Source organism: Varanus komodoensis, unplaced genomic scaffold, assembly GCF_004798865.1.
Source record: "Varanus komodoensis strain SLA01 unplaced genomic scaffold, ASM479886v1 scaffold126, whole genome shotgun sequence".
In the NCBI taxonomy this organism is placed as follows: Eukaryota; Metazoa; Chordata; class Lepidosauria; order Squamata; family Varanidae; genus Varanus; species Varanus komodoensis.
In genome coordinates this window covers 378,671-401,228 of record NW_025335363.1, presented here as the reverse complement: position 1 = coordinate 401,228, position 22,558 = coordinate 378,671, and the positions used below count along the sequence as shown (strand labels likewise).

Below are 22,558 nucleotides of genomic sequence, written 5' to 3'. Positions count from 1 at the left end.
GGTAAAAGGTAGAGGAGCAGGAAATTGTGAAAAAAAAATGTAACTGTGTAAAACCATCTTGCCCAGAGTCCGGTTCAAACAGTGGCCAGCCAGAATTTATATCCTACCATGTTCCTCTTTCAAAGAATCCAAGCCATTAGTCCTCCTCTCCAGGTTTATCCTCACAACAACAACCCTGTAAGGTTGCACGAGCTGAGAAGGAGTGACTGGCCCAAACTCACCCTGTGAGCTTCATGGCTGAGTGGGGACTAGAACCCAGATCTTCAGGTTCCCCGTTAGGGTTAGGTAAAATGGTAAAATAAAAGTTAAGTAACAGCTTCTATCAAATACGATTTTAACAACATGGTTTCTTTTAAACTGTTGGTGATGAGTTTTTCAATAACACCAATGCTTTTGTGCTTATTACTCCGTAGAAACCTGTAATAGGTTTATTTCTTACAGTACACCTGGGAGAATAGAACCCCAAGGATTTTTCCTGATATTTCTGTCTGTGTTAGAGCCGGAGGCTTGCTTCTTTCTCAAGGGGAAAATAGAACATTCAGATGTCAGACCTGGGATGCTTTGTGGAGCTCAGATGTGCGTGATTGTTATAGGTTCTGGCTTTTAACTTCCATATTTAGGAAGGACAAAGACGGTCCCCTGCTGAATTCCCTCTTTAGTGCTGCTGTTAATGCTTTTTTAATCACTGCCTTTAAGAACTAACCAGGAGCCCCACTTAAAGTTTCCTCTTCTGGGGAGGCCAAGTTTGCCATCATAAGGAGCAGGGTCTTTTCTGTTACAGCCCCCGATCTCTTCAGTGCTCTCCCGGGAAGGCCTGCACATTCCCCTTCCAACTTGCAGAAACGAGTTGACGATTTTTCATCACACCTTTAGTAGCCGGTGTTTCTGAGTAGACAGAGTTGGTGATCATTTCTAGTTTTTAGTTACATTGAACTCTTTACTAAGGTTGGGCTATTTTTCATTTCTGTACCCTGCTGTGGACTTTGACAGTGAAAAGTAGCATGCATATCTTTTAAATTATATAATGCATATATATATATATATATATATATATATATAGAGAGAGAGAGAGAGAGAGAGAGAGAGAGAGAGAGAGACTCTGTGTGTATGTGTGTGTGTGTAGAGCATTTCTGCACACAGGTAGAGCATTTCTCCTAACTTGAAAGGAACAATGCTAGGATTTTTGCCATCAGGCAGAACAAAAGTATAATAAACACTCAAATAATAGGAATCCTAAGAACGTAAGAAAAGCCGTGCTGGATCTGGCCAAGAGTCCATCCAGTCCAGCAGTCTGTACCCACAGTGGTAATCCAGCTGCCAGAGGATCCATGCAAGACCTCCCTGCCCAGCTCCCCAGCAACCGCTGCATGGGGGCACGCTGCTTTTGGTGAAGGAGGAAACACATGGCCAGCAAGGCCAGTAGCCACGGGTAGCCTTTTCTCTCATAAGTCCGTCCAGTCTCCTTTAAAAGCTATCCAGATGGGCAGCTGCCACCACTTGACGTGGCAGCAAATTCCATAGTTTAGCTACATACTGTGTGAAGAAGTCCTTCCTTTGATCTGTCCTAAACCTCTCACCCATCAGCTTGATAATCTTTTGGGAATGTCTGTGTATTCAGAAATATGGACTGTCGTTCATTCAAGAAGATTCAGAATAAAACATGAGAGAGGGAATCTGGAGCATATTGATCTCCATAGTAGGTCCACTGACTGCTTGGAAAGATCTCTTCGGAAAACTATAGCAAGACTATGTCTCTTAATTATTATATTTATGTTTGTGAGCCGCTTCAGTGAATGGGGCAGCATACAAGTTCCATAAATAAATAAATAAATAAATAAATAAATAAATAAATAAATAAATAAATAAAATTTCACTTGTAAACACAACCATGTAATGCAAGAATTCACAATGTTTCTTTGTCAGAAAGCTGCTCCGGGTTCTGCTTTTGTGTGCCATTTACACCACTCAGAAACAAGGGCAATGCACAGACTCTTTGATGCCCCACTCTTAATGTGTTAGACCACAGTTGTGACCAGTTCTGGTTGGGGATGATGGGACTTACAGTACAACCGATCCAGCAGATGCCAGCAAGAGGGTCACAGGCTGAAATCCCATGCAAATGTTCCTGGGATGAAGCCTTGCAGTTTTTGTGCATTGATTAATTAGTTAAATGCATGGATCAAAGCCATTTTGATGGACTAGAAAGTTGCCCCCTCTTAATGGGGCAACACTTTTTAAGCAAGATCATTATCATTAATAGAAGTATTTACCAAAAAGAAAAGTATTTACCAACATGGTTGCTGCTTGCAGGTATATCACGGCATAAAAACTACATCACTCATAGACGTTAATTTTGCATTTGTCTACACTGGCCCTCCCAGTAGCAGCAGGTGGTAACTGGTTTTCATTGGGCCCCGTGGTGAAATTTGGGGTTCCAGTAAAAGAACGAAGATGACCTGTCATTGCTTGACGGGTCATCTAATCTAAGTCCAGTTTAACAGGAAAGACCCGTGAGGAAGGAATGCAGGGAGCTTAAAGTCACTGGTCAACAGCAAGTACCTGGACAGCAAACTGAAAGGGTACACTGGTCTTAGATTTACTGCTTAAATGATAGCAATTGTTTCTAAATGAACACAGAGACAGCAATTAGCCTGTGCAAATTCTATACAGGTCAATGTTCTTTGGTTGTATGTTCCCACCCCAGGAGGATAAAGCATGCACCGTCCATGGGAGAAAGGTTTGAAGTGAACTTGTACAAATAAAGAAAATCAAGTGTGGTTTTTTAAATCAGAGAGCCAGTGGGGTGTAGTGGTTAAGAACGTGGAACTGGGACTCAGGTGATCTGGGTTCTGGTCCCCGCTCAGCCACGGAGCCAACTGGGAGGCTTTGGGCCAGTCACAGACTCTCAGCCCAGCCTACCTCACAGGGTGGTTGTTGTGGGTATAAGATTGAGAGCAGGAGAGGAGAATGATGTAAGCCGCTTTGAGGTCTTTGTAAGAAAAAAGCAGGATATAAATCAAATCAGAGTGACACCATCCTAGCATTTTATTACCCCCAGACAACAATTCCAGTCAACTGTTTTTATATCTTCTGCTCTTGTGGAATATTTCTCCTTTAGAACCAGGTTTGCCTTTATTATTAGTAGTAGTATTTTATTTATTTTTTCATTTTTATTTATTTTTCGATTTATATCCTGCCTTTTGTCTACAAAGGGCTCAAGGCAGCTTACCTCATTCCCCTCCCCATCTTATCCCCACAACAACAACCCTGTGAGGTAGGTTGGGCTGAGAGTCTGTGACTGGCCCAAAGTCACCCAGTTGGCTCCATGGCTGAGCGGGGACTAGAACCCAGATCGTCTGAGTCCCAGTCCCATGCTCTTAACCACTACACCACACTGGCGCTCCAGTAGTAGTAGTAGTATTGCCAATGGAAGAATCACCCAGTAAAGCTTTTCTGGGTCTGCAGATGCGTATTACCTTCTGCCAACATCTGCAGGATCTGTTGTTTGAGACAGAAGATCCTGCTAATTGCTAGCACGGCCGCACGGAAGCAAACGTGTTTGCTTCCTATTGCAATCGTATGCAAAGCAGCGAGCTGATGATATTTGTTCCAGGATGAGATGTATACCAGCTAGTGATGTAACTGAAAGCAGCATTTACAGTAATAACAATAACCTTACTCGGAGTGTGTTTACTATGAACTGGAAGGCGTAGATATAAGACTGTCAACTCCTCTGGCATCTGTTCCTGTACTTCCCATGCAGTGCTGTGTTAGGTAATAATATTTATTTCTTCACCTGTTTCATTTCTCTACCATCTAAAAGCCAAAGCACTTTGAACAGGTTACAGTAGTTAATAGAACAGGCAATATAGGAAAACACAGTAATATTTCCCAAAATGCAAACATTTAAAATCCAACTAAAGCCAGCTACGCACATTATACAGTGCAGCCCTGCTTTTGAATATCCTTCTGTGCCTTTAAATGCCTTGGCATAAAGGGCTTTCTTAATCTGACGCACAATGGATGACAAGTCAGCACCAGGTGGGCTGCAGTTAGGAAATTTTTCAAAAGTTGGGGGCTACCATGGAGAAGGCCCTCTTCCTTGTTGCTGCTTCCCAAGCCTCCCTTGGAGCTGGCCCTTGGAGGAAGGCCCTGGGTGTTGACTGCAATGTCTGAGCAGACTGCAGCTGGGGAGACGCTCGGTCAAGTGTTCGACCCAGGTCTTAATGGTCCTGTGCATTTATACTTCTGTGCGCATTACTTATGAAACACACAGCTCACCTTTCCTTCTGTCCCTGCCTTTGATGCTTTACAACTGCTGCTACATTCCTGTTATCTTAGAGCAAGCCAACCAAACAAAAAGCTGTTTGCCAACACTGATTCAAACCCCCTGAGCACATACTGTTTCACAGTAAAATTCACTTAAATCACAGCACCGTACGGCTCTTTGCACAAATAGAACACATTATGAACCATTCCATCTTCTCTCTCCCGGCCCTCTGAACAGGTTTTCCATAGTAAGAAAAAAGGCAGAAGCAGCTCTGGGGAAACATGGGAGGGTTCCAAGTCATTTGAATTTCCTCTAAAATCCTGGGAATTGGAAAGGTGCCTGCAGGACTATTTTGAACAAGAACTTGTTCTGCAGACAGGAGCAGGTGATAGCACTAATTATCCTTATGCTGTCTAAGATTGTCAACCTGGTGACTCCTCTGTGTACCGAACTCTTATTAAAGCACAGAAGAAACCAGCAGCTTTTGGCCGATTGGCAGCCGTACAGTCTATTCTGTCCCTGCCATGCACAAAAGCATATTTTTGCCTTCCCAGCTAGAAGGGATTTTATGGCTTCTAGAAACCAAGAGAAAGGGCACCTTCATACGATGCGCCCCCGTCGATGTGAGCAGCCTTTAATAGGCACCCTTTTACTCCTTATGGAGAAATGGGCAAACCATGCACCACGATGAGTCGTGGTGCATAATCCAAAACCAAGAATCCAAATAAGCCAAAACCAAGAAAAGACAGGCCCTGGCAGAGAGAGCGCTAAGGACTACTCCAGGGCACGTGAACACTCCAGGTTCCCATGACCTCACATGTTTTCTGCTCGGGCTCCTTTGCTTCCAAGAGCTGCACAACCGGCTCAAGTTGATCAGGTTCAGCTTTCCTCAGCACACCACTGAGTTACGTTTCTGCCTCCCGTGCAGAAACATAACAGAGGGAAAGAACAGAGAGAAAGATGCACGCCCGCTTCCCTTTCATAAGCACCAGCTTTTAAATTCCTCAGGGAAGATGCAAATTTACCATGTGGCTCTGCAAACAAGAGGCCCCTTTCCCTGCCTTGTAGCTGCAATGTCCAGGGAGGAACACACTTCCAAGCCTGGCCTTAGTTGAACAAGAACCAGAAGCTGCACCCCAAGCCACCTCTTTTCTCACTCACGAGATGCCACACAGGTCACCGCTCGGCGTTGGTTCCTCTCCTTGAGCTGCTGCACTCTGATCCAGAGGGACAAATGGCAACGTGTTCCCAGTTGATGCGCTCGGTGCCAGCTGATAAATGCATGCAGCAATGCCTCATCCTGCACTGAATCTCCTCCCCTACCATGCTCTTGCACAAAGCCATGTACCAGGCCATGCGCCAGCCACCGCATGTACCATCGAAACTCCAGCCCCACCCGAGCAAGTCGAGGCTTCCTTCTTACAACATCCACTTGGACATTCAGGGTTGCAGAAGACTCGATGCCTGGACAGGTACAGAGAGAACAATTTGCTGCGTTAACTGTAATGACTCTGCAAAACAGGAGGTGGAGAATGCCTTGCTGGCATTTGCTTGGTGCTAACCACACACGCTCTCTGTTTTTATGAGACCCAAATGCTTCCAAGCACCTTGGCTGAACTTTGCTAGGTATGAAAGGTGGTGGTGGGGAAAGCTCAGCCTTAAAGGGGTGTCAGGAGTTCATTAATAATTGGGAGAAAGAAAATGGTGCTGTAGGTGTCTGTGCAATATTTAACAGGACCGGTATCAGCTCTAGATAGTATGGTGTCCCAGGGCCTTTAGCAACATGGTTTGCTTGCTCTTTCCCTTTGAAAACCCCATCTGCTGAATAGGGCTGGGATGTCCTTCCTCGCTCTTGTCCCCGTTTGCATGCTCAAAGAGGGGAGAGCAGGGCTGGAGGTCAAGACATCCGTGGCTCCCCCACTCTGGTGTGTTCCCCAGGAAGTTCCCAAGAATGCAGAGCACTGATGGTAATCATAGGCAGAGTGGGGAAAGGGGGCTGAAACATCCATGAATGGGAAAAATAGATACCATTCAATAGGTAGATCTTAGAGAGTATGGACATCCAACGGGTGATTTACTTGCTGTATCTCCAAGATTTTGAAACCATGCGTTGTGTGGTTCCACACCCAGCAATCCACGGTGCTGTTTCTGATAGTATCCAAACCCGACTCCAAAATAATAAGGGAACGATGAAAACATTCATTCATTCGGGTTTCCTAACCTGTCCAATTACTACATGTCTCTGGATGGCTTACAGTTGGAGCTAAAAGGGATGGAATCCCCCATAGAAACTTCTGCACTCCAAGACTACTGGACTGAACTCGTAGGCCACAGGGAAAGCTGTCACCCTGAAGAAAAGCATCTCAGTCGATTGGCATTTCATGCGTGCCATAGATTAGGCTCAGCCTCAGCAACACCCACCCACTGCTTGGAAGCATGGCTCCTGCTGTTTCACAATGCCTGGGCATCAGCATGTGGAAGGAGCAAGGAACTGAGTTGTAATTCCAAAGGCTGGCAAGGGGTCCCCCGACTCTTTCCCTTTCCCCATTGGCCATTCACCTCAAAGCTCAGCTACCCCTGTAAACCCCTTTCTTCCCCTCCCATTTTCTTTATGGTCCAGTGGAAAAACCAGTCTGAACAAAAGTTTTCCGAGACCATCGTGGGGATTCCCCTGAGATGCAATCAGGCCTAGAAATAAGGGATTAAAGTACCCTTTTCGAAGGGTGTTGCCCTGTCCTTAAGGGAAACACCCCATTCCATTTCTGCAACTCAGAAAGGAAACTCTACAGTAAGAAAAAGGGATGGAAGGAACAGCAGGAAAGGGCAGCAGGAAAAAAGAGTGGAAGGCAGCATTTGGGCCACCTCATAACATGGCATGAATGAGGTAGTGATGATGCCGTCAAAGCCTTGTCTGAAGCGATACCGTTCAATTATTTTCAACCATGGACGTCATAATTCTTACCGAACTCCCTTTCAACGGTCATGTCTACTCAGTTATGAAACACGTTTCTCTCCTCCACGTTCCATGTATCATAACTGGCGCTATCTTCCGGGTATGTTAGAGCAACGAAACAAAAACCTGTCTGCCAGCCCCCAGTTTTAAAAAGGAAGAAATATGTTAAGCATGTGCAGTTTTGCCTTTTAAACTCATTTAAATGATAACATAGTATGATGACAGAAATAAAATACGGTTATAAAATAGTTTGCTTCTGCTGGTGTGGAGTCCTGGAGAAACTGCCAGTCTTTACGTATTTTATTTATTTATTTATTAAGTTTGTTTTACGTATGTTTTGTTTGAATAGCACAGTATTCTGGGCTAAAAACAGTAAAACAACGTCTAGTGGAAGTTATTTTATTCCCTTGGAGCACCCCGTCTTCTGGGTGCCCTCATCTTTTAGAGGTTGCAGAGTGAGGACAAATGAGACGGGAAGTGATCCTGCCATGGCTGTTGTGTGTGGTCGGGTCTCCTCATTGGCTGGCCAGATGTTGGGTAATAAGGCATCCCTGTTACTAGGGGTTGTGTGAGGTACCAGAAAGATCCAGGGTTCAGGCCCACAGGATGACAAAAAGGACAAATTTGCATATTTATTTCCATATGCCCCAGTGTTATCTGTTCTCTTAAGCCCACCCCGCTTGTAAAAAGGATGTACAGGTAGGGTAGGGAAAAAGAAGGCATTTCATTTTAGGATAAAACCTCAGGCAGAAAGATGGGGGAAACAGCAGGTGGTGAAGCCTGTGGGGGCAAAAAGCCAGCTCAGCTAGGAGGATCCAGCGCAACAGAGAACCACTGGGCTCCTGGACCTTCCTTTCAGTCCCTGCCCATGTGCAGGTTGATGTGGCAGGTGGCCTCGCAGAGACCTGAGGCTCAAATGCACAGGTATGCCTTGTTGGGAAAGTTAAAATAAAAAGTTATGCTTTTGCTTGTCCTTTGATGTAAAATCTGGAAGCAGTACCCTTACTCTCCTTCCCCAACTGCAGGGTTTTTCCTTCCTAATTCCTTGTGGGGAGGGGAGGGAGGAAAAACAGCCCCCAGCTATGCAAATGATCTAAGAGCTCTCAGCTTCTGATTGTCCAGCCCAAACAGTTTAGACAATGTTGCTGGCTGATCACCAGCCGGGCTTCCTTTGCAATGTAAAAACACAAAGGGAGCTCATGCTTTGTCTTAAAGAATTCTGTATCTCTGATTGCAAAAACCACATTTTAAACCTGTCAGATTTGTATTACTACAGACTGTTTTGTTATCTGTTACTCAAGCTTTTCATGGGACACAATGTCATTCCTGATGCCTATAACGATTTCTCAATGTTTCTGTATTATTCCCCATTGTCCGCGCCTTCTCACCCATTCAGAATCTCATCACTGCCCTGAAACTGTGTACATGACCCACAACTTATAAAAAACTCTGTGCTCTGGAAACTTGTAGCCAGTTTGGTATACTGGCTACCCAGCAGGGCTGATGTTTTTTTCTTTGTCAGAGCAGGATTCCTGGGTGTTCTGTCAATAAACCGCTGGGACTAAGTGCAGTGTCTTCCTGTGAATCCGAGTGTACATTCTCCTGGTTCTGCTACTCAAGATTTCCTGACAGCCTGCAAGTGGGCTCAGGAATTGGGATGTGCCTGTAGGGGTGCAAGGTGTCGAGACAAAATGAGCCAAACTCTGCCATAACATGGCTGCCAAAAGCCTGACACTGTATGAACAACGTTAGACTTAAAGGAATCCATGTTGCAAGTCTTGCTTCCCACATACACCTTATGCATGCTAATGTTTCCAGTCCTGCTCAGGAACATTCTTAGATTTGCTAATTGTTTACCTGTCCTGAAGGTTCTTTTTGTATTGTGCTGCCTTAATCCCATCCATCCCTATTGTTTTATTCAATATGCTTCTACCATAATGTGATCTCCCACATGGTCCCCACCCTCCCCCTCTGCCAAACCTTGCATGTAGCTAACAGGTTATAAAAGCTTCTTGTACAGACCCCATCTTGGTAGTCCTTTTGGGGACTGCCTACGTGATGCACGTATTTGTATGTCTGAATAAACTGTATTTTTTAAATTGTACACTCCCAGTGACCTGCTCTCTGCTTCTCTTGTCAATGCACACGCTCACACAGATGCATAAACCAAATCCCTGCGCACAGAATCTTGTTTGTCATAGAAAACTAGTGTGCCATGGCCCTTGATATTTTAATCTTTTGAAAGCCAGGGATGTTTTTATATGCAGGCACAATCAGTTAAGCCCTTCTTTGCTTTCTGAAGTTGTGCAGGCCACGTCTGTAAAAATTATCCAAATGGTTTGGTTCCTTGTTGCCACATCGTCATCCCTGAGACCTTCAGCCTGGCTATAATTAACTTCACTCCCTGGCACCCGGGTTGACATTCCCCCGAGGTCACACTGCAGCTACGATTCCCCGCAGGCTCAAGAAAGGCCCACACTGAGCGAGCCCAAAAGGTGAGAGGTTTTGATTGGGGTCTCTGGTGGGCTTCAGTGAGGGTCAGCAGGGCTGGGTGGGCTGGGAAGGTTCATGGAGCGGGGAGCTGTCATCTCAGGCCTGCAAGTCTGTGCTGCTCTCTCCCTCTTTGTCCCATAGCACAGCCCCACTGCAGATGACTACCCGGGATGATCTGGGCAGCAGAAGCCAACTTTATGGCATTCCTGGAATCAGATATTGCTTGGATTTCAGTGGACAGCAAAAGCAAAGTGTTTCTTACTGAGGATATTGTCCTTTTTAATACTGGGATTGACAAATGGTTTTGTGGTGGTCGTTCTCACACACTGGGGCTGCAGAAGCAGCGGAAGTGCACAGAGTGGTGTCGGGGAGCAAAGACAGAGGTGAAATTGCGTGCTCCATAGCCTTCTCAGCTGGGAGGTGGGACAGGCTAAGACCATTAAGCAGGTGCTAAAATGACATATCCATACCACCAAAAAAGATCTCCATCCTATAAGGACCAGTGTGGCATGGTGGTTAGAGCGTTGGACTGGGAAGCTGGGAGATCCAGGTTCTGGTCCCCACTCAGCTGTAAAGCTCCTTGGTTGACTCTGAGACAGTCATTGGTTCTCAGGCTAGCCTACCTCACAGGAACGTTTTTGTGAGGATTACATGGAGAGGAAGAGGACTAGGTATGCCTAATAATAATAAATTAAATAACATATAGAAGTCGCCACCTGATGCTTCAGTTTTTCTAAGCATTCAAAATTGCTGCTGCTATGAAAAAGGAGTTGCTCTGTGCGCATTCAGATGATCACTTGACATAAGAGTGGTCTCAGCCCTCTGGGTATGTTTTCGGTTGGGTAACTCTAGGGTGTCCTTTGTGCACCTTCTCCTCCAGCTTGACCACATTCCTTCTCCTGTTTTGTCTCCCAGCTTTCATGTTCTTTCATCCTACAGGTATCTTTTTTCCAGGGGACAACGTCACACATGGACACCATCCCAGAAGGTCCTTCGGAATCCCCAAGGGAGCAGCATTTGGAGCTGCGGAACGAGGCCCATGTGGAACGGTTCTTTGCTGCAGCTTTGGAGCTGAGAGAACAGCACCATCTTGTGGACCTGACCGTGACCCTAGGCCAAAGGAACTATGAAGGCCACGCCGTCCTCCTTGCCGCAGTGAGTTCCGTCTTCCGACAGCGCTTAGAACGAGGGGAGCCAGGTGTGATGGAGCTCGATGGTGTGACCACACCACGTGGCTGGGAGGCCATTCTGAATTTTGCCTACACTGGGGAGTTAGAAGCTACATCAGAGACAGCGGAGGAGGTCTTGGATGCAGCTGAAGCACTGGGTGTCCCTCGCGTGGCTGTGATTTGCAAGTTGGTATTGACTGGGACCAAGACAGAGGACAGACTGAGTCCAGCAGAAGAAAAATGGGAGACCCTACGGAGCTTGGAGCAGTTTTATGAAGAAGCCATTGGCTGGGACCTGGAGCTTAAAGCTGAGGGAGATACCTACCAAGGTGAACAAGGCAATGTTGGTGGGAAGTCCACCATACAGATAGAAAGGGGTCTGTGGTTTGGGTTTAAATAGGAGGTCCATGTTTGGGTTGGCAGATGCTTGGGGGTTGGGGCTGTGGCGTCTTGACTGAGACATGGTTACTGGATCCTCTGACCTCAGCTTCCCTCCTTCCAGTTCACCGCCTAGCTCTGGCTTGCGGCTGTGAGTTCTTCCATGGCATGTTCACCAGCGGCATGAAGGAATCTCGGCAGGGGGGTGCCCCTCTCTGCACCCACTTCACCTCCACTGACCTGGGCCTGGTCATCTCCTTTGCATATTCAGGAATGCTGGTGGGTGGATGGGATTATCTCTTTGATGCTGCCCAGGCTGCCCTGCAATACCAGGTCTCCGGCATCTTGGAACTCTGCCTGGATCACTTCCATCACAAGCTGAATCCTGAAGCCTGCTTGGATGTCCTCTCCTTTGCCCGGGCCTATGGCCTCCATGATCTGGAAAACACCGCGGAGAATTTTGTGTTAAGGAACTTTGCTCATGTCATGTGCACACCCAAGTTCCTGGACCTCCCCGTCAATGAGTTAGTGGACTTCCTCAGTTCGGATGCTCTCTACATCCTCAATGAACTGGAGGCCTTCCAAGGAGCTATTCGCTGGCTGGATGTTGACCGGGCAGGCCGGATGCATTATGCTGAGAAGGTCTTGTGCTGTATCAGGTTCCCTTTGATGTCTACTCGGGAACTCAAGCAGGTGCGGGCAGAAGACATGATGGCCTCCCCAGGCCGCTTTTATAACCTCATGGTTGAATCTTTAGCACGCCTCCCTCCAGGCCCTTCCAAGATGGAGCAACTCCCTTGCCGGGTGAGGTACCCTGAGAAGGTGATTGTCATTAGTGGTGGAGATACCCTGGCTGTGAATATGGCCACTCGCAGACCCAGCCAGGACCTCTGGTTCAGCCACCGCTTCCTCAGTGGCATCGGGTTGGTCAAGCAGGTGGAGTGGCGGCGTCTTGGGGAGCTCCCCGAAGGGCCCCGCTTCCGGCATGCTGTGGTGGTCAAGGACAACGTGATGTACATCTTTGGGGGGAAGCACTACTATGGGATCAGGGACACCATCTGCTCCGTGTTCAAGTGAGATGGGGGTCTTGCCACTTACATTGGGGGAGGAAGGGATGGGGAGCCACCTAGTTGCATTTGGTGAGAAGAGCTTTGGATGGGAATGGGAAAGAACAATCTGGATTTTCCATCTCAGTGGAAAGACAGAAGGTTCCTTTGGAGTCTTCTTACAAATGGTTACCGGCCATGGTTCTGCCATTAAGATCTAAGCATCTGGGGGCTGCTGTATTTGGCTTTGGTCCTGCAGGTTCTGGCATCTGAGGTGCCTGTTGATAGAAATGCATGGGCCCAGGAGAACGAAAAATGCAATGTGATTGCCTTACCTTTCTAGGAATTCCTGACTCTTTGGTCAGGCTTCTCCAACCAAATGGAACATTTTGCAATGTTTGACTGTCTAGGACTTTGAGATCTATGGGTGGTGCATACTGTAAACCAGGGGCGGCCCATCAGATGCTTGAGCCTACCGTCCCCATCAGTCATACCACTGGCTATGCTGACTAGGCCATGGGAACCCTAAGCCAAAGCATCATCCGTTTCAAACGCAGAGAGAAAAAAGTGGAAAGATGGGCAAGTATTCAGAGGAATACGTCTGTCCCTTTGTTTTAGGAATGGAGGAAGAATCGGTGGCCTTTGCCTCCTTGAAGCATCACTCTTCTCTGACTCTTCCCTTGTTGCAGGTATGACCCCTTCTGTGGCACCTGGGAGAGACTGGCTGACATGACCAATTACCGGAGCTACTTCCCAGCAGTCTTTCTGGATGGCTTTTTCTATGCTCTGGGGGGCAGCTCCAATGATGCTTACTGCCTGGATTCAGTCGAGTGCTATGAGCCCCAGAGCAATGCCTGGAGGTGAGGGATGGGGGACTTCCTGCCCCAGACCTCATCTGGACTGCTGTGCCGAATGAGGAACGCTGCATTGGAAGGAGGGTGAAGGAACTGGATTGGGGTAGCTTGAGAAGAGAACAGCAGGGCAAAGGACAGGAACACATTCTTCTCATATCAGAAGAGGGCAAAGACTTGGTCTCTGTTGTCCTGGAAAGCAACAGCACATGCACCATGGTCTAACATCATAGGGGCGTAGATTGCACCTGAACATCGGGACAGGTGACTTCAGCATAAAAACCATTTGATAACGGAACCATTTATTTGGGGAGGCTGGGAAGAATCTCTTCCTCACTGGAGGTTGCTGGGTAGTTATTTGTTGGGATACTTTAGCTCTGGGTTCCCTGTACCAAGAGGGGCACTGGGCTCGGTGGCCTCCCAAGCCCTACCAACTACCCTGTTCTGATTTGTGTTATTCTGAATAGTATACCATTTCCTGCTACCTTTTTTCCTCTCAGGTCACCTAGTTGAATCATCTGACTAGGCTTGCATGACATGACAACCTACCATGGCTGATAAACCACTATGGGTTATAGTATTGTCTGAACCCACAATAGGTTTCTCGGGCTTAAGTCTGGTTATAAAACACCCTGACCATCCTTGGCTTGTAGATGGGTTTCTTTCACCCAGGATGGGTTGTCAGGTTGACTGAACATGGACAATGTGACCCATTGTGGGTCAGCCCAAACCACTAGCAGGCCAGTTGGCAAGGGCAGGAGAAGTGCTTGTGCCAACCACTCCCCAAGTGTCCCAGTGGCACGTGGAGAAAGTGGCAGGGGCTTTGCCTCTTCCCAACCACAGTTAACCCCTGGACAGCGGACTAAGCTAGCAGTCATTAGGTCGAAGCTGAGCTGGTAGATGACACAGGCAGTCACACTATTCCTACCTACTACAGTGAAGTGTCTTCTATTTCTAGTTAAACTTTAGCTATTATTTTTAAAAGTGCATGTTTTATTTATTTATTTATTTATTGCATTTATATACCACTCCAATAGGCCAGAGGGCTCTCTGAGTGGTTTACAAACATTAAAACCCCACCAATCCTAAAATAAATAAATTGGCTACACCACGACCGAGTATAAAATAACATGGTTAAAATGAATTAAATAAATAAATATACCATTAAAATGAATTAACTCTAAAATATTGGTTAAATAAAAAGGTCTTGACCTGGCGCCGAAAAGCATATAATGATGGCACCAGGCGGACCTCTCTAGGGAGCGCATTCCATAGTCGGGGCGCCACCGCAGAGAAGGCTCTCCTCCAAGGACTGTCTCCTGACCTCTTTCAAAGAGGGTTCCCGGAGGAGGGCCTCTGCTGCCGATCTTAGGGAGCAGGATGTCTATAGATTAGCATGTACACACGTTTGGCAAATGATGTGTGACTAGGGTTACAATGAATCCAGCTCTCTTCTGCTTGCTGGACTTCCTTCTCATGCTCAGCCCTGGCTTAGGAAGCAAGCCAACACAAGATGAAGTCCACAAACATTAGCCAAAGTCCTGTTGCACAGCCTAGCCATCTTCCTCCACAGCATGTGCAGGACCCACAAAACCCGCAAGTCACATGTGTGGAAGAGAGACTCGGTTGCACCATGTTTACATAACCTAGATTCCTGGTAGATATCCATGGGAATGCATGGTGTGCTTGGCCCCAGAGGAGACACACGGCACCCCAGAGGCCAGGAGCTGAGGAAGCGGACAGATTCCTACCCCCAAAGCAGATTCATCACACCTCTTTTGGGCCCTGATGCTTCCTCTTTCTTGGTCATTCTATGGACTAAACACCTTTGCTCAGGTCCATCCAAAGCAGTTACACCTGTAGGCTGATGTTCTTGTGTTCCTAATCGTACGTTCTTCCTTCCTCTGTGCCCCCCCTCCTTTATCCCAGGCTGTGCACACCTCTGCCCACCCCACTCTGTGGCCATGCGGCTTGCGTCCTGGACGGATCCCTCTACATCTCCGGGGGCAGCGACGGTACCTGCCGCTGCCGCACGACCCTGTTCCAGTATCACCCGGGCGGCCCGCCCACCCCGCTGGCCGCCATGCGAGAGGAGCGTGCGGGACACGCCATGGAAGCGCTGGACGGGCGGCTCTACGTGGCTGGCGGCCTGCGATGGCGGGACGGCCATGGGGGCTACGCGGATCAGCTGGCGTGCGAAGTCTACAGCCCCGGCCTGGACGTCTGGGTTGCCCTCAGCCCTCTTCCGCAGGCCCATGTCATTGCTGGCTCTGCGGTCCTGCAGGGGGAGCTGTACCTGCTGGGCGGATACAGCCACAACACCTATCGCGACACACACCTGATCCACTGCTACAACCCAAGCCACGACCGGTGGGTCAATGTGGGGACTTTACCCCAGGCTTATGCTGACCTCAGGGCCTGCATCTTGGACGTCCCTTCCTCCCTGCGGGGAAAGGAGGCCTTGCCTTCCGAGATCCCCAGCCTGCAAATCCCTCCGGATCCTTCAGCTGAATCCCCACATCCAAGCCACAGTTAAGGCTCCCCAGCTGCTACTTTGCAGAAAACTTCAATGCGTTCAGAGGTTTTAGATCGCTTGTATCATTTCTCTGCAGTTGCAAAGAAGAAGCATTGGATGTCCAGATTCTGCTTGTGGTTCTTTATCTAGGGCAGCCCCATTGCAAACATCAACCACCAGCCGATATTGCAGGCATCAACTGGCAATCATAACATGTGTGAACCAGCCCTGCTTTTAACAAAGGCATAGGAATCAGAAATAAAATAGTTTTCCCCTTCACTGCCTTGTCAAACTGTATCTGTTAAATTTCTGCCTGTTCTATAGCTGTTAAAGGGACAGAGGCTCTGTGAGGAAGAAGTAAACTTGTCAAATAAGATGGGGTGGGTTTTCTGCCCCCCTTTTGGCTGTGGTATCTTAAGCAAGTTAACAAGAAATTAAACAATCCAAATCGAGAAAGTTGGCATGAGCACCGCCTTTCAGCTAAGCTAAGCTGCAAAGTATTAATGAGCAGGTTACATAAAGCCTGTGAACTATGGCCTCTAACCTATTTTGCTTTTAAAAATAAATTATTGTAGGGTGTATTTGAATTGTTTTAGGCATGTAATTGGAGTGAATGCAATGTGTAAGGCACATGACTTTAGGGTTGCCAACTTTTCAGATATCCACTGTAGCTGTGCCTTTAATAACAGCCTAATCTGCAGACACAAGCAGTGAAACCCAAAACTGCTGATTCATGTCTATCAAACAATGATTAAAAGATGTTAGCTCATGAAATTTATTTAATTATGTATGTTCCTAGTCAACAGGCAGCCTTGCAATCCAGATTTTGTGACAGATAACCTTTAATGTATCTTCTTTTTTTAAAATCCATTTATTTATTTGAATCGAGCTGATCTTTGACCCTAATAAAATTTTATCTATCAGTTGACATATCTGACTGCATCAGTTTATTAGCCTGGTGCAGGGGTGTGGCTTTGTCTTTGACATGCAGAAACTTAGTATGTTAGGTTTAGACAAATAACACAACAAAAGCCCTGCAAATTGTGAAAGCTCAACAATAAAAGGCCGTTACCCAGAAAGTGAGTTCCTAGGCTGGACAGGAAGAGTTCAGATGTTTAAATACTGGCAGTTCAAGGTACAATCCAGTGTGCTTGCAGGCCCTTTTTTCAGTCTAAACTTGCATTGGATTTCACCTTAAATGTATATGCAAAATAAGCGTTGTGAAATCTAACTCACTGGAAAGGAGATGAAGGAGCGATGTGAACCTTATCCTTTAAACCCCGAGGTTTATAGTTTTTTTCTGCCCATGTTCAGCTCACTCTGCTTAAGTTGATTAAACGTTACTTTATCACAGGCGTTGTTCTGAATACTTTATAAGGAGCGAGGAATGGATTCCACGGGGAAGTGATGTTGTCCTATCTGTGATCGAACGTGGGCAATGTTGAGACTGTGGCACTTCTGGAGGTCTTCCATACTTCTGTAGGACAGGAGGTTGGGAAAGGACAAGGTAGATTGTTCCTGCCGGGCCTAGAAGTGGGGGACTGCAAAAATAAAAATTCAGATGGGGCATTTCTTTTGCTTTGGGGGCCTTTTACTAATGAAACTGTGCATTTTTCAATTTTCTTTTAAAAGAAAGTAATAGGGGAAAAGAAAATTAGGGGATGCAGGCCTTCCCTAGGCTGCCACGGAGTGTGATGGAATAAGCAGGGCAGCTTTACCTTCCAAATAAAATAAATGGCATGTAATTACGATTCGGGATGGGGTGGAAGTGGGGATCCGTTCGCCCCGTCTCACCTATAGGGGGTTCCGGTGGGGCACGGAGCACGACCCTACCATCAATGGGAGCACTTCAAGGCGGGGCGCTCAGAGCGACCCGGGGCTCCCGAGAGCTTTTACAAGGGCGCAGCGGCAGGACTCCTGGGTTCCGTGCCCGGGCGCCCGGCCTCTCCTCTGCCTCCCGCGGTGCTACGCCACGCCGGGAGCTTGATCGCCGGTTGCCACGATTCCCCCGCCCTCGCCTCGCGGCCACGCCTGCCAGACGAAGTCCAGGCTCCGGGCAGCGCCTGTGCGCTCGCTTCCGTGTCAGGGAAAGGGCCGGTGTGCGCTTCCGCAGCTCCGGAGAGCCTTTTCGGGGACTCGGGGAGCGCCGCTGGAGACCCCGTGGGCGGCAGGCGGCGCTTCCGCGACGTCGGGCTGCACCGCCTCCCCGCGGGAGGGGAAGTTGCACTTAAGGTCGGAGCTGCCGCCATCCTGCTGGGCAGCCTTTGCCGGCGCATCCCCGGCAAGAAGGGTTCGCTTCCTGGTGGGAGGGGAGGGTAAGGGAGCCGCTGCCGGGGAGCGCAGAGGGGGAGCGGGCCAGAGGGGCCGCTGCGCTGGGCAGAGCGACGGCCTTGTGGTCGCCCGCTGCCTAAGCCTCCGTGGGAAGCCCGCGGGCGCTCCTCCTGCGCGTGTTCGCGCGGCGTGCCCAGGCGTGCAGCCAAGTGTCGCTTCTGGGCGTGGTAATGCCATCCGACCCGGAGCAGCCTGGCTTGTCAGAGAGGAAAACTGCCCTCAAATAGCCCATGGGCTTGTAGGGCTGTTGGAGGATTGTTTCTGCATCCAGCAAGCCGTGCGGGCCTGGTCTGGGTGCTTTTGAGTGCCGCCCCCTGAAAGCGCTCTGTTTGCTCATGTAAGGTGTGGCCGCCACTGCTGCCGGTAAACGGACCTTCGCCTCCGCTTGCTCCCGAATCCCCATTTCACTCCCAATCCTACTTGCCCTGGTGACCCTGCCATTCCGTGGCAGTCCTCAGGCTTGTAGCCAAGAAGGCCTGCTTCCCCCATTTTGACCACACACCCCTTCCCAGGGCACTCAGCTTGGCTTCAACGAGTCATGGGAATGCGTTCAGCCCGCTGGAAGTGCAAAAGCAGCCCACGGTTTTTCCTGGTCTGAGGAACTTGGATTAGCTAAAAAAGGCAGGGTAGGTGTGTGGACAGAAACTGGGCTTTCGGTATGACAAATCCGTGTTATGTGTGGTTAAAAATGTTTGCATAGGAAAATGTTGAGAACGTTCGGTCCTCGGTATTCTCAACCTGGGTAGTCATCCCTGGCATGCTGCAGATATTTTGGAGGAGGACTCCCCATCAGGTCCAAGGGTCAGGAATGATGGCAGTTGTACTCCAAAACATCTGGAGGGTGTGGAATACTGCAGGAAATCCACAGGGCCTCATTACTTGTCGATAGTTACTTTTAAAAACTTGGGCAAAGAGTTTACACCTTGACAGTATACAACAGTAGCAACAGCAGTACTGTCATCATACAGAAGGATACAATCAGTGGACCAGATTTCCCTTGTTAACAAAAGGTTTGGTTTCATCCACTCTCAGAGAAGGGGAAGCCATTGAGTCGTAGCCATTGCCCTTCCAGAGGTTCAGCCAGGTAATTCTGGGTTTGGGGCTTCTAAGCACTGTGAGGGCCTCTCTTTAGACAGCCAGATTGAGATTGCAGGGCAGTGGGGGAGACCTTCCTGTGTATTTCACCAGTTTATTAGCCTGCCTAGTTGGGGAGTCTTGGAGGGGGACAAAGAGAAGTTGGAGAGGCCTTGGGATGGCTTGTATCCTGAACTCCCTTCTCAACCCAGTGAAATACCTCTCCAAGCTTCAAGGCTGGACTGCCATTTCTGACCTTGGAGCGGGAAATCCAAAATAGGCTATGGACACTGGCTGGGAAATGCTCATGGTTGCAGGATATTGCCATCTAAATACCGTATATATCAGAATATAAGGTGAGGTCATTATGTGGGGCTCTTTTTCTGTTTTTTATCATATGTCCCACATATAAGTCAAGCCCCAATTTTTGCTTTTCTGTTTTTGGTTTCAAAGGTCATCTTATATGCCAATATATATGGTATGCAAATATGCCCTGTGCCCAGGGTCTAAAAGGACCAAACTGAGCCAGGTATCCAGAGCAGGGCCTGGGGTTGTTCAGTGACCAAGTATAAAAAGCCCGTTTGTCCAGAGTCCTGAACAATGTCCTGCTTTAGTCTCTAAGATCATTGAGTGAAACTTCTTGGGCATGGAGGTAATGAGTGTTGTTATCACTTTTGCATGTTTGGACTTCGGGCTGTAAAATATTCCCAAGTTAGCTCTCTTTTGCAGCCTGCTGCCTTTATAGGTTTATTCCTCCAGCGAAAGAATAATATGATAAACCTCAGGCTACACAAAGACCAGAAGACTTGTGGAATATTCTGCTCAATAGGTTTCACTTTCATTTTTATTGTTTGCCCTGCTCCTCATACTTTGCTTTTTGTGCAGATCTATTCCACTCCCAACAATCTTCTCCCATTTATTGAATTGTGTGAAACTTAGCATTTAAAAGATGTAAGAGGTTGAGTCTTTGTACATTGATTTGCAAAGGAACAATGGATTAAACTTTTTTACTCTGTTTATTTTACAACATTTTTGCTGTAAAGAAGAGGCAGTCTCCGTAGACACAAGTTCACATTTTGAAAGTTGTGAAACCAAGCATTTGTGCCAATATCGTCTAAGAGAAAATTTGCTCAATCTTATGTAAACCTCTGGAAGAGAGTGCCATTGTGAATGGATTAATGAAAGTCATTTATCAAAAATAAATACTGCATGAGTATACAGCCTCATTGCAATGTATGGCTGTGAAAGCTGGACCATAAGGAAGGCTGAGTGCCAAAGGATTGAGACCTTTGAATTGTGGTGCTGGAGGAGACTCCTATGAGTCCCTTGGACCACAAGGCGATCAAACCGGTCAGTCCTGGAGGAGATCAACCCTGACTGCTCTTTAGAAGGCCAGGTACTGAAGATGAAGCTCAAATACTTTGGTCACCTAACGAGAAGGAAGGACTCCCTGGAGAAGAGCCTGATGCTGGGAACAATGGATGGCAAAAGAGGAAGGGGAAGGCAGAGGATGAGGTGGCTGGATGGAGTCACTGAAGCAGTTGGTGTGAGCTTGAGTGGACTCCGGGGGATGGTGGAGGACAGGAAGGCCTGGAGGAATGTTGTCCATGGGGTCATGATGGGTCGGACATTACTTCGCGACTAACAACAACAACAATACAGCCTCATGCTACATGATTAAAAACTAATCCTTATATCATGATGAATACCTTTGGACTATAATGTATCGTAAACAGAAAACTATCTTTAGATTATTTTTTCACCAAAAAAACCACATTTTATTTGAAAAATCCATTTCAAATTTTAGAAATCAATTTTTTAAAAATCATTTATTTTTATCCACCCTGCTTTCATGGTAAGGATATAGCATTGCACCGGAGAGAGGCCTTCTTGGGTCTGGGCCTGTCAAACCATCATTTCTTCCTCTGTGGTCACCTCTTTGGGAAATCAATCCAGCATCTGTCGTGGCGCCTTGCAGCCTAATCTCTTGCCTTTGGTACCTGTGTCCCCACTTTAAATCGCTGGGGACAATTCTTCTTTTACATGCAAGTCTTTTGCAGGGAACTGGAATTCAGGGATGGCGTAGGAGGAACATGGCCCTGCACTCGTTTGTAGACACCTCACCGCAATGTAATGTGGAAAGCAAAGGCAGTGGCTGAGGATTAAGGAGCGATGCTAATAGTTAGGTGTGAAGAACGTTGTGAACTGAACCAGGAGAGGTTGTGCAAGACTGTGTGACCTGAGAGACCTTTGGAGAGAGGCATGTTTTGCATGACATCCTGTGCTCGCCATGTGTGGTTGTTTAATCCACAGTGAACACCAGATGTATTGCTTTGAACCCATTTTTAAATCGGATGTTCTGTTGTACATTGTTGTTAATTGCCTTCCGTACATTGTTCTGAGAGTGTTGTGCTAATCAAATGGTATAGAAATGCCTGAATAAATAAATAAATAAATCCTATTGTTTGACCATCAGATAACCCACAGTAGTCAGGTTCAGATGATGCTCTGCAACCCCACTGTAGCAACATCTGGTTTCTCCAACCTAGTTGCCTTCCTCATGTGTCAGGGAACATCTCGCATCATCTTCAGCTGGTGCAGCCACTGATAATCCAGAGGGCACTAGATTGGAGGAGTTTGCCCAAACTATTTATTATTACATTACCTTTTTATACAGCCTGTAGCTGAAGCTCTCTGGGAGGTTCAGAACATTTCAGTCCCCCATCCTTACTTCAACAGGCTGGACCCTGCTTAGCTTCTAAGATTAGGCGGGATCAGGCAATTCAGGCTATTTGGGGGCTTCATTTAGAGCTGCCAGGAAGGAAATGGTTTGCCTGATTGCTCTGAATGGAGCAATCCCTGTCCTGTGTCAGGAATGTAGGAAGAAAGGCCCTTGACTCAACTCGCCCAGAAGCAGTGGCGCTGATAGTGGCTTCCACGCCCTACCTGGATATTGAACCTGGCACCTTCTTCTTACAACTCTGGTGCTCTGCTTTTGAACATGGCCCCCTTCCAGAGTTCTGGCTATGGGTTAGGGTAACCCTAACCCTAGCCCTTATCTTAAAGAGAGATGGGCCCTTTCATATAACTTGCCCCTTACCATCCTTCTTTGATTAATTGGTGGGTTGAGGAGACAGCTCAGCTACATCGTCCATCAGCTAAAATCTTGTGCCCCTAATTAATTGTGTTTTAATGATTCTTATAACCATGCTGCATCAGGCCAAAGGCCCATCTAGTCTGGTGTGCTGTTCTCGTAGTGGTCAGCCAGATGGATGTGGAAAGGCCACAAGCAGGGCATGTGGTATAGTGGTTAGAGTGTTGGACTGGTCTAGTTCTTTCTTTCCCATGAAGCTCACTGGGTGACTTTGCACCAATTGCTCATTCTTGGCATAGCCTACCTCATGGGGTTGTTGTTTTGAGAATATAATTGTAGACTGCTTTGGGTTTCTTGGAAGAGGAGAAAAGGTGGGATATAAAT

At 47.4% G+C, this 22,558-nt stretch overlaps 2 protein-coding genes across 8 annotated transcripts in view; both read left to right on the top strand.

Moving 5' to 3' along the window:
* The first annotated feature begins 10,685 nt into the window (after window positions 1-10,685).
* Window positions 10,686-15,830, top strand: KLHL33 (kelch like family member 33). Its single transcript, XM_044422399.1, has 4 exons — window positions 10,686-11,214; window positions 11,388-12,336; window positions 12,999-13,169; window positions 15,090-15,830. Exons 1-4 carry the CDS (start codon window positions 10,686-10,688, stop codon window positions 15,694-15,696), a joined length of 2,256 nt encoding a protein of 751 aa, XP_044278334.1. The 3' UTR covers window positions 15,697-15,830.
* Window positions 15,831-17,808: 1,978 nt separating this feature from the next.
* TEP1 (telomerase associated protein 1) overlaps window positions 17,809-22,558 on the top strand; it is a 55,751-nt gene continuing 51,001 nt past the window's right edge. For 4 of the 7 annotated variants that reach the window (XM_044422362.1, XM_044422360.1, XM_044422361.1 and 1 more), the window contains exon 1: window positions 18,251-18,662. The gene's annotated coding sequence lies outside the window, so the exon portion shown is untranslated. Of the gene's footprint in view, window positions 17,908-18,250; window positions 18,663-22,558 lie in introns of those variants that run through there. The other 3 variants (XM_044422357.1, XM_044422359.1, XM_044422358.1) reach the window with 3 other exon arrangements.